Genomic DNA, 14752 nt, shown 5'->3' with positions numbered 1-14752 from the left:
TTTTAGACTTACCCCATCAGAGAGAGGTCTCACCTTGTCAGTTTGCTGTAAGCCCACTTTCTTATTATTTTGTTAAAGATTTTATTTATTTGAGAAAGAGAGCACACATGTGTGAGTTGGGGAAGGGGTAGAGGGAAAGGGAGAGGATCTCAAGCCAACTTTAGGGAGTGCAGAGCCCAGGTTGGGACTGGATCCCACAACCCTGAGAATATGACCTGAGCTAAAACCAAGAGTCGCACACTTAACTGACTAAGCCACCCAGGAGCCCAACTGTAGCCTCACCTAAAAAAAACCCTTCCCATTTCCCATTTTTACTTTATGTCAGCTGGGCTGGAGGTCCTGTGGTACAGCAGAGATACTGAGTCCTCAGCATGAAACATGTACACTGATCAAAGGTGAACAGATAGGTTAAGACCATGTTTAATGTCCTTAGGCTTAGTTGCTCAGTTTCTTTGGCATGCCTAGCCACTCTTGTCCATGTACTGCTGGTGTAGCTTAACAGAAGCACTGCACCTATGACGTTCAAAACCCTTTCCTGGGGCGCCTGGGTGGCTCAGTGGGTTAAGCCGCTGCCTTCGGCTCAGGTCATGATCTCAGAGTCCTGGGATCGAGTCCCATATCGGGATCTCTGCTCAGCAGGGAGCCTGCTTCCCTCTCTCTCTCTCTCTACCTACTTGTGATCTCTCTCTCGCTGTCAAATAAATAAACAAAATCTTTAAAAAAAAAAAACAACCCTTTCCTTCCAATTCTTTTCTGTTTTGACTAAGGTCAACTTGTAGCAGCTTGGAGAAATCCACTGTGGGCATACTCTATCAATAACTACTTGCTCTGGAATGTGGTAGGCTAGGAAAGTACAGAAGAGCAAAACCCTCTCCTGAACCCACTTCCTGCCACTTTAACTTATAATTCCTGAGGGTGAGATTACTTCCCATCTGGCATAGAAGTCTATAGACACAGAGCATTAAATTCTTCCCCAAAATCTTCTCAAGTTCATTTTTGTCATTTTAAGATAGATTTCTAAGTCAAAATATTTTTAGATTAAAGTTGCATTTTGATGATATTGCACTTTAAATTATAGGTTATTTCAAAGATTAGTAATTTCCTCAAATTGACAGTCTTTTTTATTTTTTTAAAAAAAGATTTTATTTATTTGACAGATCACAAGTAGGCAGAGCAGCAGGCAGAAAGAGGGGCAAGCAGGCTCTCTGCTGAGCAGAGAGCCCGATGGCTGCTGCGATGCTGCGATGCGGGGCTCAATCCCAGGACCCTGAGATCATGACCTGAGCTGAAGGCAAAGGCTTAACCCACTGAGCCACCCAGGCGCCCCAGTCTGTGTTATTTTGAAATTGCATAAAATAAACAATGATTTGCCAATTTTTTTTAAATATTTTATTTATTTGACAGAGAGAAATCACAACTAGGCAGAGAGGCAGGCAGAGAGAGAGGAGGAAGCAGGTTCCCCGCGGAGCAGAGAGCCCAATGTGGGGCTCGATCCCCGGACCCTGGGATCATGACCTGAGCCGAAGGCAGGGGCTTTAACCCACTGAGCCACCCAGGTGCCCCTGATTTGCCAATTTTAATAGCATTTTCTTTTAACAACTTAGGTGAATTTTCTGCATATGAAGAAGGTTCATGATGAATCTTGTTTCCCTGTTCCATTTAACCTGCATTTCTACATTTTCTTCGTTTATTGGCTAGGCCAACTTGCTCAGAATGTTTCCATCAAGAGTCTACTACCCTTCTGAACAAAATGGCTTTGTTAAGTTTCTTCACTATGTGGATTGTCTTTCTATCTCCAAACTACACGTCTTGTAAAATTTCCCTCCACAGATAAAGGAAGAATATTTGGATTAATCTGTGAATAATGAAAGATAGCCCAAAGTGCTCTCTTATTGCATTGGACCCATGGTTTCATTTTGGTATTAAAAAGATGATCGGGGTACTTGGGTGACTCAGTCGTTAAGCATCTGCCTTCAGGTCATGATCCTAGAGTCCTGGGATCGATCCTCACATCAGGCTCCCTGCCCAGTGGGAAGCCTGCTTCTCCCTCTCCCACTCCCCTTGTTTGTATTCCCTCTCTCACTTTCTCTCTGTCAAATAAATAAATAAGTAATCTTAAAAAAAAAAAAAAGATGATCAGTTATTGGCTCATTTTTTTTAAGTGAGGTATAATTGACATGTAACATTATATTAACTTTAGGTGTACAATGTACAACAGATTATGAAGTGATCACCACAATAAGTCTAGCTAACATCTGTCATCATATGTAATTTCAAAATTTTTTTCTTGTGATGAGAACTTTCAAGGTCTACTCTCAGCCATTTTCAAATGTGCGATACAGTGTTATTAACTGTAGACACCATGTTCTTCAGTTATTGGTTATTTCTGTGACTTCACCAGTCTGTCCTCACCACATTTCTGTATATTTAAGTGAGTGCCTCCTGTATTGTAAATTTGTGGAGATGCTTTTGGGATAAGAAATATGTGTTCACACCAAACTTGAGATTTCTAAATGTAGTGTTTGTCTAAATTTTCTTTGACTACTTTGAAGAGACCAGTCATTTTTCTTTGTCTGTTAGAAAATGAATTATACTCACATTTAGAACAGCGCAAAGAGATTTTTCCTTCCTTCCTTCCGTTTTTGTTTGTTCGTTCTTTTTCTTAACAGCTTTATTGAAATATAATTCACAGTCCATACAGTTTGCCCACTTAAAGTGTACAACTCAGTGCTGTTTTTAGTATCTTGACAAGATTGCTTTCTTACTAACCCACCCTTTGTTTTTCTTTCAAATAAATGACAAATTTTTTGTAGTAGATGCATTTCTTAATCCATTAGGGCTGCTATAACAAAATACTACAGACTGGGTGGTTAATAAACATTTCTCACAGTTCTGGAGGTTGGAAGTTCAAGAGCATGGGGCCAGCATTGTTAGGTAAGGGTCCTCTTCCTATCATAGACTTCTTGTTGTGTGAGAACATAGCAGAAGGGTCAAGGAAGAGCTCTTGGGTCTCTCTTATAAAGGCACTAATCTCATTCCTGAGGGTTTGCCCTCATGACCTAATCACCTCACCTCCCAAAGGCCCTGTCTCTTAATACTGTTACCTTAGGGGTTAGGATTTCAACATAATGAATTTGCAGGTCACACAGTCAGACCATAGCAGATTTGTATGTGCATTTTGTTTTATGTTTATGTTTTAGAAACTGAAGACGGTGTCAGTCACATCTTGTGTTAATTCAAATAATCTCTTCAAATATTTTGGAAAATAAAGATAACCCTATTAATGGGCAAAATGTGATGAGCAGTTCGCAAAATAGAATGATGGGTGGTCATTAAACACATGAAAAAGTGTATAACTCTTCTAGTAATTAATGAAATAAAAGTTTAAAAGCTCTGAAAAATGCTAATTTTGAAAATTAAAATATATGAACATAATTTAAAAGTCAGAAGATGCTTAAAGATGAACAGGAAAAACAATAGTTCTTTGCTTTTGCATCTCCCTTTTCAGGCAACCACTTTCAAATTTTGCTTTCTTGGGTTTTTTTTTTTCCTTGAAGAAAAGGCTGATTTCATTTTCTCCCAGTTTGATATGATACGGTTGGCTGTTGCTTAAGACAGTATCTTCTAGGAGCACCTGGGTGGCTCAGTGGGTTAAAGCCTCATGCTCAGGTCATGATCCCAGGATCCTGGGATCGAGCCCCACGTTGGGCTCTCTGCTTAGCAGGGAGCCTGCTTTCTCCTCTCTGTCTGCCTGCCTCTCTGCCTACTTGTGATCTCTGTCAATCAAATAAATAAATAAAATCTTAAAAAAAAAAAAAACCCAAAACAAAATCTGTTTAAAAAAAAAAGACAGAATCTTCTAGGACCCTGAACTCTTATCTTATGGTCTAGTGTTGTAGAACTCAGTAACATAGAATGCCAAATTGCACCGAACTCAAACATTAATTTTTTTTAAGTCAAAACTTTTTAGACTTTTTTAAAAAAAGAACTATTGAATTACTTAAATTGGAATCTGAATAAAGTAATTAATCTGGAACCAAATCATAACATCAAATTCTTTTCCAAAGTATATCAGTATTTCGTCATTTAGTTTCAAGTTCCTTATGTTTCTCTATCTCCAGTTGCAGCTTTTACATTTTTAAACAGAAGTAATCTTTAGTTGTGACCTATTTAGTGATACATTCACCAAAGCTTTCTACCTTGACATTATTCTCATTGTATATTTCACTGACTAAATCTTAAATCAGATTTATTTCTTACCCAGCATTTAGCTATCCTCAGAGTTCATGTTTTGATTTGTTTCCAGTGAATTTTAAATAAAAACTCTCAGTACCATTTGTCTTTGGGCAATTTACCTTCCCTGTTAATGAATTCTGGAGAGAAATCTTCCTCTGAGAGGATATTCTATCTTTGTTTCCTTTTTGCATTATGCCTCTAATTTTGCATTATGCCTCTAACTTAATGTCCCTATTAAGTGCCTCTCCTTCAGCTGAAGGTTTTATGTCATTTATTAAATTCATTTAGTTTTTCAACTCCTAGGAAATTCAGCCTCATGTTTCCAAGTTCTTCTTTTTTTTTAAATTAACATATAATGTATTATTAGCCCCAGGGGTACAGGAGTACAGGTCTGTGAATCGTCAGACTTACACACTCCACAGCACTCACCACAGCATGTACCCTTCCCAGTGTCCATAACCCAACTACCCTCTCCCTATCCCCGACTCCCCCCGCAACCCCCTGCCCCCTGCAACCCTCAGTTTGTTTTGTAAGATTAAGAGTCTCTTATGGTTTGTCTCCCTCCCGATTCCATCTTGTTTCATTTGTTCCTTCCCTACACTTTAGCCCCCCACTTGGCCTCTCAAATTCCTCATATCAGGGTCCAAGTTCTTCTTGAACAGCTTTTGAAATTTATTTATTTATTTGAGAGGGAGAGGGTAGTGGTGGAAGAAAAGGGAGAGAAGATGTCACCACCGTGAGATCATGACCCGAGCCAAAATCAAGAGTCAGACACTTAACAGACTGAGCCACCCAGGCACCCTGTGAATTTTATTTTTTTAATAGCAAAAAACTCTAAAGTATGGTGATTGATATTTAGTTTGCTTTAGTTTGACGAGGGGGAATGTTTAAAAATTATGACTTTCTTTTTTGAATCATTACAGGTTTTTTGTTTTAAACAATGAAGCTGGGTTATTGGAGTACTTTGTGAATGAACAGTCTAGAAATCAGAAACCCAGAGGTACTTTGCAACTTGCAGGAGCTGTAATATCACCTAGTGACGAGGACTCTCACACCTTCACTGTAAATGCTGCCAGTGGGGAACAGTATAAACTCAGAGGTACGATCAAGATATGAGAATTAATAGTGTGATTTTCTTCTTTCCTTGAGAAGTTGATGTACTGCCCTGCTTTCATGTGAGTTTTGGAAATAGAAACTACTATCATCAGTGATGTACATGTGATAATCAAAATCTTAGAATTGCTTATGAATTTATGAAATATGTTTTAATAAATAACTTTTCTCAAGTAGTACAGAGAACAACTGTTTACAATTGACCCCTGTAAAATATTTGTGTAGATAAACCCTGATTACTGAAAAATCTAAAAACATAGCTTTTTTTTTTTTCAGCGTAACAGTATTCATTCTTTTTGCACAACACCCAGTGCTCCATGCAAAACGTGCCCTCCCCATCACCTGTTCCCCCAACCTCCCACCCCTGACCCTTCAAAACCCTCAGGTTGTTTTTCAGAGTCCATAGTCTCTTATGGTTCGCCTCCCCTCCCCAATGTCCATAGCCCGCTCCCCCTCTCCCAATCCCACCTCCCCCCAGCAACCCCCAGTTTGTTTTGTGAGATTAAGAGTCATTTATGGTTTGTCTCCCTCCCAATCCCATCTTGTTTCATTGATTCTTCTCCTATCCCCAAACATAGCTTGTTTAAATGGTATTTTTTATGTCTGCCACGGATTTGTATTTTACCCCCTTTTTTGATTTGGTTTGCATGCCCCCTTTGAAGTTTCTAGTAACTAATACACATAGCTGGGATTTATTAAAATGTTCACATTTATTTTAAAAGTCTAACTTTTGCTTAGGTAAATTTAATTTGTGTTTTTTTATTTAATGTATATAAAATATAATGGTAATCCTAACTGAGCATGCTACAAGAGATCTGAAAATACTGAGTACACATTAAATGCTTAATAAAGGTTATTTCTTTAAGTACGAGCATATTTTTTTATGAGAAACTTAAGACATGTCAAGTCTTATCTTCCTGTCTAGCTGCATATAATATATCCTTCTTCTGAAGTATCCATATTCAGCTACTGTGTTACTTAACAGAGTTGGCGCTTGGCCTTTTTCCTCTCTCGCTCTAGTAGGGGACATTTGCTCTAGGGAGAGTAGGGCCAATCCCTGGTTTTTAGTTACCTGTTCTCATGCTGTAGACAGTTCATTGTATTTCAAAAATAAATATAAAAGTGAATAACTTTTAGATTCTTTTTATTAGCCACAGATGCTAAAGAGCGACAGCATTGGGTTAGCAGACTTCAGATATGTACACAGCATCACACTGAAGCTATTGGAAAGGTATGTGGATTCATTTCTGATATTAAAGCATAAAAAGGGAAAATAATTTTTTTAATATTATTAAATTGCAAGACTGTTCATATACTGTAAAGTGTCAATTCCATTGGTATTAATATATTCAGAAGATTGTGCAACAGTCACAACTCTCGAGTTCCAGAACATTTTCATCACCCTCCAAAACACCCGTATCTGTGAGCAGTCACTCACATACTTCCCTTTCCAAGCCCCTGGCAAACACCAATCCATTTTCTATTTCTATGAGTTTGTCCATTCTGGGTCTCTTATATAAAGAATCATAGAATGGTTTTTTGTGTCTGGCTTTTTACATTTCACATAGTTTTTTTTCAGAATTAGAAGCAAATTTTATTAGATACCCAGTTTTACTTGTTCTTTAGTCTTTTATTGACACATAATACTTTGTTCACTTGTGTCATTTTATGTATCATTTTATTCCTTTTTTTGGTTAGATGATATTCTGTTGTATGGATACACCACATGTTGTTTATCCATTCATCAGTTGATGGACATTTGGGTTGTTTCCATTTTGTGGCTATTGTGAATAACATTTATGTCTAGGTTTTTGGGTGAACACATGATTTCACTGAGGTGGAGATTTAGGAGTGGAATTACTGAGTCATCTCGAGGTTCTTTGTTTAACTTTTTTGGGAGCTGCCAAACTGTCTTCCAGAGTAACCGAACCATTTCACATTCCTACCAGCAGTGTATGAGGGTTTCAGTTTTTCCACATCCTCACCAGTACCTGCTGATGCCCCTTTTTTAAAAATTGTAATAGACATCCTGGTATATGTGGTTTTGATTTCATTTCCCTAATGACTAATAATGTTGAGGATCTTTCATATGCTTAGTGATCATTTGCATATTTTCTTTGGAATGTTTTTTATTTTTTAAGGTGGAGAGGATGGTCTCAATACTTGAAATCTGAGGTTAGAGATACCTATAAACTAATACCTGGGCAGCATAGTTGAAGGATTCTGTACCTAGGTGTACCTAGGTGATAGCTTGACTTTTAAAAAAGGTGTTTTTTTCCCCTTGTGTTTTTTCCCCATAAGTAAATTTTAAAAAGTTGTTTGTGATTTAGGCCTGCTGCCCAGTCTTCAGGAAGTTCATCACAAAAGCTTTACTCCTACTGCAAGATTGTAGTCATTGGCAGTGATCAGAAAGTACTAGTTTGTTCCAAAGATACTTGCACGTTAGATTAGAAAATGTATTTTATTGAATTTTTTTTTGCTTAAGTCATGGTATTTAAAAATCTGAAATTAGACTTTTCTAGTATTTGTAAAATATGAAAAAATATTCTCAACAGCACAAACCTATAATCAGTTTTCTAAATAAATTACTACTTTATTGTTGGATGTGTCAAATGTTTAAACTTTGAGTGTTTTAAATTTTAGCATTTTTCAGAAATGTTCTTGTAGTCAATTCTGAAGTTAATTTATTTTTTTAAACTGTTCATGTGTAGGCCTAAAGTGTATATATAATAGGTAAGCGTTAGCCAGAATTTCGGAAAACAAATTATTTTTTTTTTGTCTGACAGAATAATCCTCCTCTGAAATCAAGAAGCTTTTCACTTGCATCTAGTGGTAATTCTCCTATATCCCAGAGGAGACCAAGTCAAAATGCCATTTCTTTTTTTAATGTTGGACATTCCAAACTACAATCAGTGAACAAAAGAGCTAACTTACCTCCAGACCATCTTGTGGAAGTCAGAGAAGTAAGTATGAATTGAAGTCAAATTAAAATGCCAAAATGATCTAACTTGCTTGGTTTCATCACAAAAAAATTAGAAATCCTGTTTGTGTCTTCTGGGGCCCTGAAATGTTTTCTGTTTACTATGCTGAGACAATTTCAAGTCACAGAGATTCCCTGATTATATGTTATGTCCTAAGTTCCTTGGTACACTCTCATTTTTCAGTCTGTATCTTGCATTTCTCAAGTAAAAGTACAGATTCTTTTGATGTAACATTTATGAGTAAAAGTGTTTTTTTAAGCCTGTTGGGAAGACTATGTGGCCAAACAAGTAATTAAAAAAAAAAAAACACTTATATAGACAATTTCAAACATACACAAAAGTAGAATAGTTAGGGGCACCTGGATGGCTCAGTGGGTTAAGCGGCTGCCTTCGGCTCGGGTCATGATCCCAGGATCCTGGGATCGAGCCCCACATCCGGCTCCCTGCTCAGCGAGGGGCCTGCTTCTCCCTCTCCCTCTGCCTTCTGCTCTGCCTGCTTGTGCTCTCTCTCAATCTCTGTCAAATAAGTAAAATCTTTAAAAAAAAAAATAGAATAGTTAAATCCTCGATGTTTCCTTATCTCACCATTTCCCTGTTTCTTTTCAAACTGAGTACTAAATAATGCTAGTTAATAAAGGTTGTAGTTGTTAGGTTCTAAATATTCCCGAGTTAAATTTGGTAGAGCTAATAGATACCTATGTAGTGAATAGCCCCACACAGGTATGTGATTAGAAAGTAGAGGAATATTTTAATTGCCTTTTAAGATAATTGTGGTTATTCTTCTTTGGTGCTGCATGAAAACTTAACAGTAATAGTTTTGTAAATGTTAGATGTAGTGTGGAATCTGGTATATATCCATGAACTTTTCATGTTCTGTTACATGAAATCTATTATCTCTCTTGCACTTGAAACTTATCTTTAACCTATGCATGATTTTGTAACACCATGTATTAGTCATTTGGAAAATATCATCTCCCAGAGTTAGGCCTGTCTTGCAGATGTTGATCTGTTTTATCATGCAACCTTGAAAATTCCCATTCATTAACGACCTCACCAATCTCATTAGAAAAGGCTTTCAGTATTGGGAAGTTATCAACCTTATGGTAACAGATAAAGGTTTTCCAAAGTTCTTTTCATTTTAAAGCTCAGATTTTATAATTGGCAGTAAATGCCTCGGCTTTTTTTGAAGTGACAGGCTTGTTTTTTTTTAATTTTTGGGATGTTTACCACATACCTCCAAGTCTGATAATCTATAGTTGCTGACAGTCATTCTGTAAAGGACAAACACTCCTATATTTCTCCTCTGCTCTGCTATCACACTCTACAGTTTTGTAATCTGGTCACTAACTGTTGGGGTTTTCCCACCGCCAAGCAATTCTCTATTTCTCTGTGGACACCAGCTGCATGTCCTGCAGTTTAATTCAGTTTCAACACTGTCTGCCTGAGATCACGTCAAATCCCACAAGACTGTACCCATTTTAGACACAAGTTGCAAGTTGATGTTACCTGTGCCTCTAACCAACCTGCTATCAAGAACTCAGGAACAGAGAGATGTAAGAGTTGCATAAGGCCAGATGGGGTGGTAGGGGGAAGGCATGGAGCTTCCATGCCCTTTCAGGTTATACTACCCTCCTGGTACTCCCAAGTGTTCACCAACCAGAAGCTCTGAACCTCTTCTTTTGGGGTTTTTATGGAGGCTTCATTAGGTAGGCATGATTGACTGAATCATTGCTTTTTGGTGATTAATTTATCCTCTAGCCCTGTCTCCTCTCTAAAGGTTGGCAGGTGCAGTTGAACACATATCTGTTGGTTACATATCTAAAGGTGTAATTGTTCTCCCATCCAAGTACTAACCAGGCCCGACCCTGCTTAGCTTCCGAGATCAGACGAGATTGGGCGTGTTCAGGGTGGTATGGCCGTAGACTAAAGGTGTAATTGTTCAATCATAGATTATAAATTATTTAACTTTGTATATTTAACTCTAGTAAATATTGCCCAGCTGTTGGCAAGAGTGGTTGTACTATTCATAAATTTGGATTATTGGAAGTTAGTCCTAACATTTATATCCAAAATACTTTACATATACAAAGCACACCACATATATGCATGCATACATGTATACATATAGATATCTTTATATCCACACTTTTCATTTAGAAACCTTTTTTTTTTTTTTTTTTTCTGATAAAGTGAATGTTTAATCCATTGCTATGACATGTTTTCAGGGATTGTTTCACGTACTACACACTTGATTTGTTTGGTAGGATATTTGCGTCTCTCTTTCACTAGCCCACTGATGAACTGTGTTAAAATTCATCTGGTACAGTGCCTCTGAAAGCTGAAAGAGTCTCCATTATAGAGGTTCTGTGCGAATTACACTAGTGTCTAAAAGATAGGTAATCTGAGAACCATCTGCTCACAATTGAATAATTAAGCATAATAAATTCAGTTTTCATTTTAAAATACTGGATTGCTTATCAAGCATTGTTATTCTATTGCTCCCTTAGGAAAAGTGGACAGAGCTCTTGATCAAAGCAGAGTGTATTAAACTCTTTTTAACCTGAAAGTTTATATCCAGTACTTGCTTCATGATCAGGCTAATGGGACCAGAAAGTTAGATTAGAGAAAAGAAAGCAGGAAAACCATTGTGTTCTCAATGTAGGTTCAAACTGAGCCTGACCAGAGGTGCTGAGAAGAAAGAGGTTAAGAACCCAGATTGGGAACTAATTTTACTTTGTAATGAAATATTTAATGCTGCTATTGAAGACGATCCAGAATGTTTTTAATGACTTGTACAAATGTAGAGTGTTAATAAAAGGTTTGTCAAGGCTTTTGAGCTTTGTTGCTTCTGAAGAAAAAATACAGCTGCCAAAGATTACCATCCTTTGCACAATTGATAAGTACTATTAAATGTGCTCATTGAGAATAGCCAAATGTAAAATCGATTTCTAAGCCTAATATATCCTAAAAATGGCTCAGAAGCTGAATATGGTAATTAAAATGGAAACTGTATGTATACATGATACACAGACATCATGAATAGGACACATGAAACTGTTTTTTCCTTAGATGATGTCTCATGCTGAAGGACAACAGAGAGACTTAATTAGGCGAATTGAATGCCTTCCTGCTTCTGGCCATCTTAGTTCCTTGGACCAGGATCTCTTAATGCTCAAAGCTACTTCCATGGCAACTATGAACTGCTTAAACGACTGCTTTCATATTCTCCAGTTGCAGCATGCATCACATCAGAAGGGCTCACTGTCTTCAGGTAAGTTATAGATAAAAAGTAAGACTTAACATTAAGGGTCAAAACATGGAAAGATTGTGTTTGTTGTAATTCTAACTCCTAAAAAATCTTAATAAAAAGAAAAAGAAAAACAATGAGCCTCTTGATTTTTAATTATCACATTAATGTTAAAGTCTTATTTTGCCTTTTTCCAAATCTAAACTGGTTTTTGGCCTAATGTTTAATATAATCGAATATCCCTTTGGAGACCTCAGTTCTACATGTCGAAAACTGAACTCAAAATCTACATCTAGTTCATTTTTGCTAAAATCGGTTGCATTGTTATTCATCCAGTCAACCTTAATAAAAATACTGGGACCATTTCTTAACTTTTGGTTTAGTCAACTGTTCTTTATATCCATATTGAGCCAGAGATTTAAGTCTGTTAGTCACTTTTCAGTTTGAAAAATAAGGTATACAGTTAATATTTGAGAGCACTTAAATTCGTTGAAAATAATCTACTGGAGAAAATAAAGTTACTGCATGTGAGGACAAAATATGAGTTTTTCTTTTTAATGAGATGAATAAGCTCGTGTTTTTCTTTACTGAGATAGAATTGACACAATATTGTGTAAGTTGAAGGTGTACAGTCTGTTGATTTCTTACATATACATGTTGCAACATGATTACTAAAGCTAACGCCTCAGTCTTATCACATAATTATCACTTTTTTGTAGCAAGAATATTAGGATCTAGTCTCTTAGCAACTTTAGAGTATATATTACAGTATTGTTGACTGTATCACAATAGTGTGCATTAGATTTCCAGAATTTGTTCATCTTCTACTTGCAAGTTTGTACCCTTTAATATTAACATCTCCTTGATTCTCCCATCCCCATTGTTTTTTGTTTTTTAAGAATTTTTTTAAGGTTTTATTTATTCATTTAACAGAGAGGGGGAGTACAAGCATGGAGAGCAGCAGGCAGAGTGGGACGGAGAAGCAAGCTCTCTCCTGAGCCAGGAGCCAGATATAGGACTCAATCCCAGGACTCTGGGATCACGACCTGAGCCTAAAGCAACCGCTTAACAAACTGAGCCACCCAGGCGTCCCCATCCCCATTGTTTTAATAGTTCACAACAATTCATTGTTCACTTACCCAGTTAACTCACTGACCCTCTGCCCAAGAAAAAGTTTATCATAGAGCTTTTTTTTTTTTTAAGATTTTATTGATTGATTTTATTTAGAGAGTGTGTGCACTTGTGCAAGCAGTGAGGGAGGTGGAAAGAATCCCAAGCATACTCGTGGGGCTTGATCTCACGCCCCTGAGATCCTAATCTGAGCCAAAAGCAAGAGTTGGACCCTTAGTGGACTGAGCCACCCAGGCACCCCTACCACAGTCAGATCTAAGTTGATAAAATATGGCTTCTATCTTCATGTATGCCTACCTAAATCAATATTTCATGCTAATAAACTATGCTTAATGTCAATTGTAGGTATAGGCTAGTAAGCTATGTATGTTTCCCGTAAGGAACTCATAGTCTACTTTGGAATGCACATGTAAATACTTAACTGTAATATGGAAAGTGGTGTTTACAATGGGAACAAAATACTTTGAGAGAATATATGAATGAACCAATACTTCTGAAAAAGGTCTGGGAAAGTCCTCGAAAAGCTGCAAAAAGCTTAGGGGTGGAGAGAGAGGAGAGGGTGTTCAGAAGAGATGGACTAGCATAAAAACATACACCTGGGGGCGCCTGGGTGGCTCCGTGGGTTGGGCCTCTGCCTTCCGCTCCAGGTCATGATCTCAGGGTCCTGGGATTGAGGCCCTTATTGGGCTCTCTGCTCTGCAGGGAGCCTGCTTCCCCCTCTCTCTCTGCCTGCCTCTCTGCCTACTTGTAATCTCTGTCTGTCAAATAAATAAATAAAATCTTTAAAAAAAAAAAAAAACATACACCTGGGCTGCCTGGGTGGCTGAGCTGGTTAAGTGTCTGACTCTTGATCTCAGCTCCTGTCTTTTTTTTTTTCTTTTTTTTTTTTTTTTCCATTTTATTTATTTTTTCAACGTAACAGTATTCATTGTTTTTGCACATCAGCTCCTGTCTTAATCTCAGGGTTGTTAGTTCAAGGCCCATGCTGGGCTCCACCTGGGTATGGAGCCTACTTAAAATTTAACTAAAGCAACACACACTCATAAAAATTTAGGAACTGTTATACAATTGAAAGAAGAAAGAAATCGTGCACTGTCCTATCAACCAGAAATTGCCACTGCTAATATTAACACATACCCCACCAGATTTTCTTTCCGTCTTAGTTTTTGTTTGTTTTACCCCATAGTTACTAGAAAATATATATTTTTATCTTATACTTTTTTTTAAAGATTTTATTTATTTTTTTGACTGATAGAGATCACAAGTAGGCAGAGGCAGGCAGAGAGAGAGAGAGGAGGAAGCAGGCTCCCCGCTGAGTAGAGAGCCGATGCAGGACTCGATCCCAGGACCCTGAGATCATGACCTGAGCCGAAGGCAGAGGCTGTAATCCACCCAGGCACCCTATTTTGTACTTTTTAACGTAATATCAAGAATATTTTCCAAAAAAAAGAAAAGTATTTTCCAATTTGTGTCCTGCTTTTGATAAATACAGTTTTTGTTGGCTGCATTATATTCCTTTGAAGGGATAGTTCTTTGGTTTACTTAACCCTTCTCCTATGTTGAACATTGGATAAGTTACATTGAGCTGTGAAATTTGGTTTAATTCTAGTGTTCATAATAATAATGTTGTCAGGAAAATGATAGTTTGTTTTCAGTTGATGCTACTTAATTTTTATAAAGCACATCAGCTAGCACAGTGCTAGATACTTGATGCTTAATACTTGATTAATTAGACGTATATAATTGTTTTAATTCTTAGAAATTTCATTTGTGTAACTTAATACACAATTATATTTTTAAATGATTGCTCCATGATTAGTGAAGCATGTACAATATAAATTTGCAATTTTTAGTTAAAAAATGAAACAGACTTAAACTTTATAGAAGTGTTTAAAGTAAAAGTTGTTCTCCCTCGTTACTATGTTTTGGAGCATGGATATTTGGTGGAATTGATTAACCAGTATTGGAGTTTCATACATTAATGGTCATTTTCCAAATTAGATCTGTAGAAATTTATTCGTCAGTCACTTGAGAGTAAAAATAT

General features: G+C 37.1%; 1 protein-coding gene across 2 annotated transcripts in view; it reads left to right on the top strand.

Moving 5' to 3' along the window:
- OSBPL11 (oxysterol binding protein like 11) overlaps positions 1-14752 on the top strand; it is a 100387-nt gene that overhangs the window by 42448 nt on the left and 43187 nt on the right. For both annotated transcript variants that reach the window (XM_046003452.1, XM_046003451.1), the window contains 4 exons: positions 5160-5335; positions 6501-6580; positions 8136-8312; positions 11400-11601. In XM_046003452.1, the coding sequence (XP_045859408.1) occupies positions 5160-5335; positions 6501-6580; positions 8136-8312; positions 11400-11601 (635 nt within the window). The remainder of the gene's footprint in view (positions 1-5159; positions 5336-6500; positions 6581-8135; positions 8313-11399; positions 11602-14752) is intronic.

Source organism: Meles meles, chromosome 4, assembly GCF_922984935.1.
Source record: "Meles meles chromosome 4, mMelMel3.1 paternal haplotype, whole genome shotgun sequence".
NCBI lineage: Eukaryota > Metazoa > Chordata > Mammalia > Carnivora > Mustelidae > Meles > Meles meles.
This window is presented reverse-complemented; position numbering and strand designations above follow the sequence as displayed.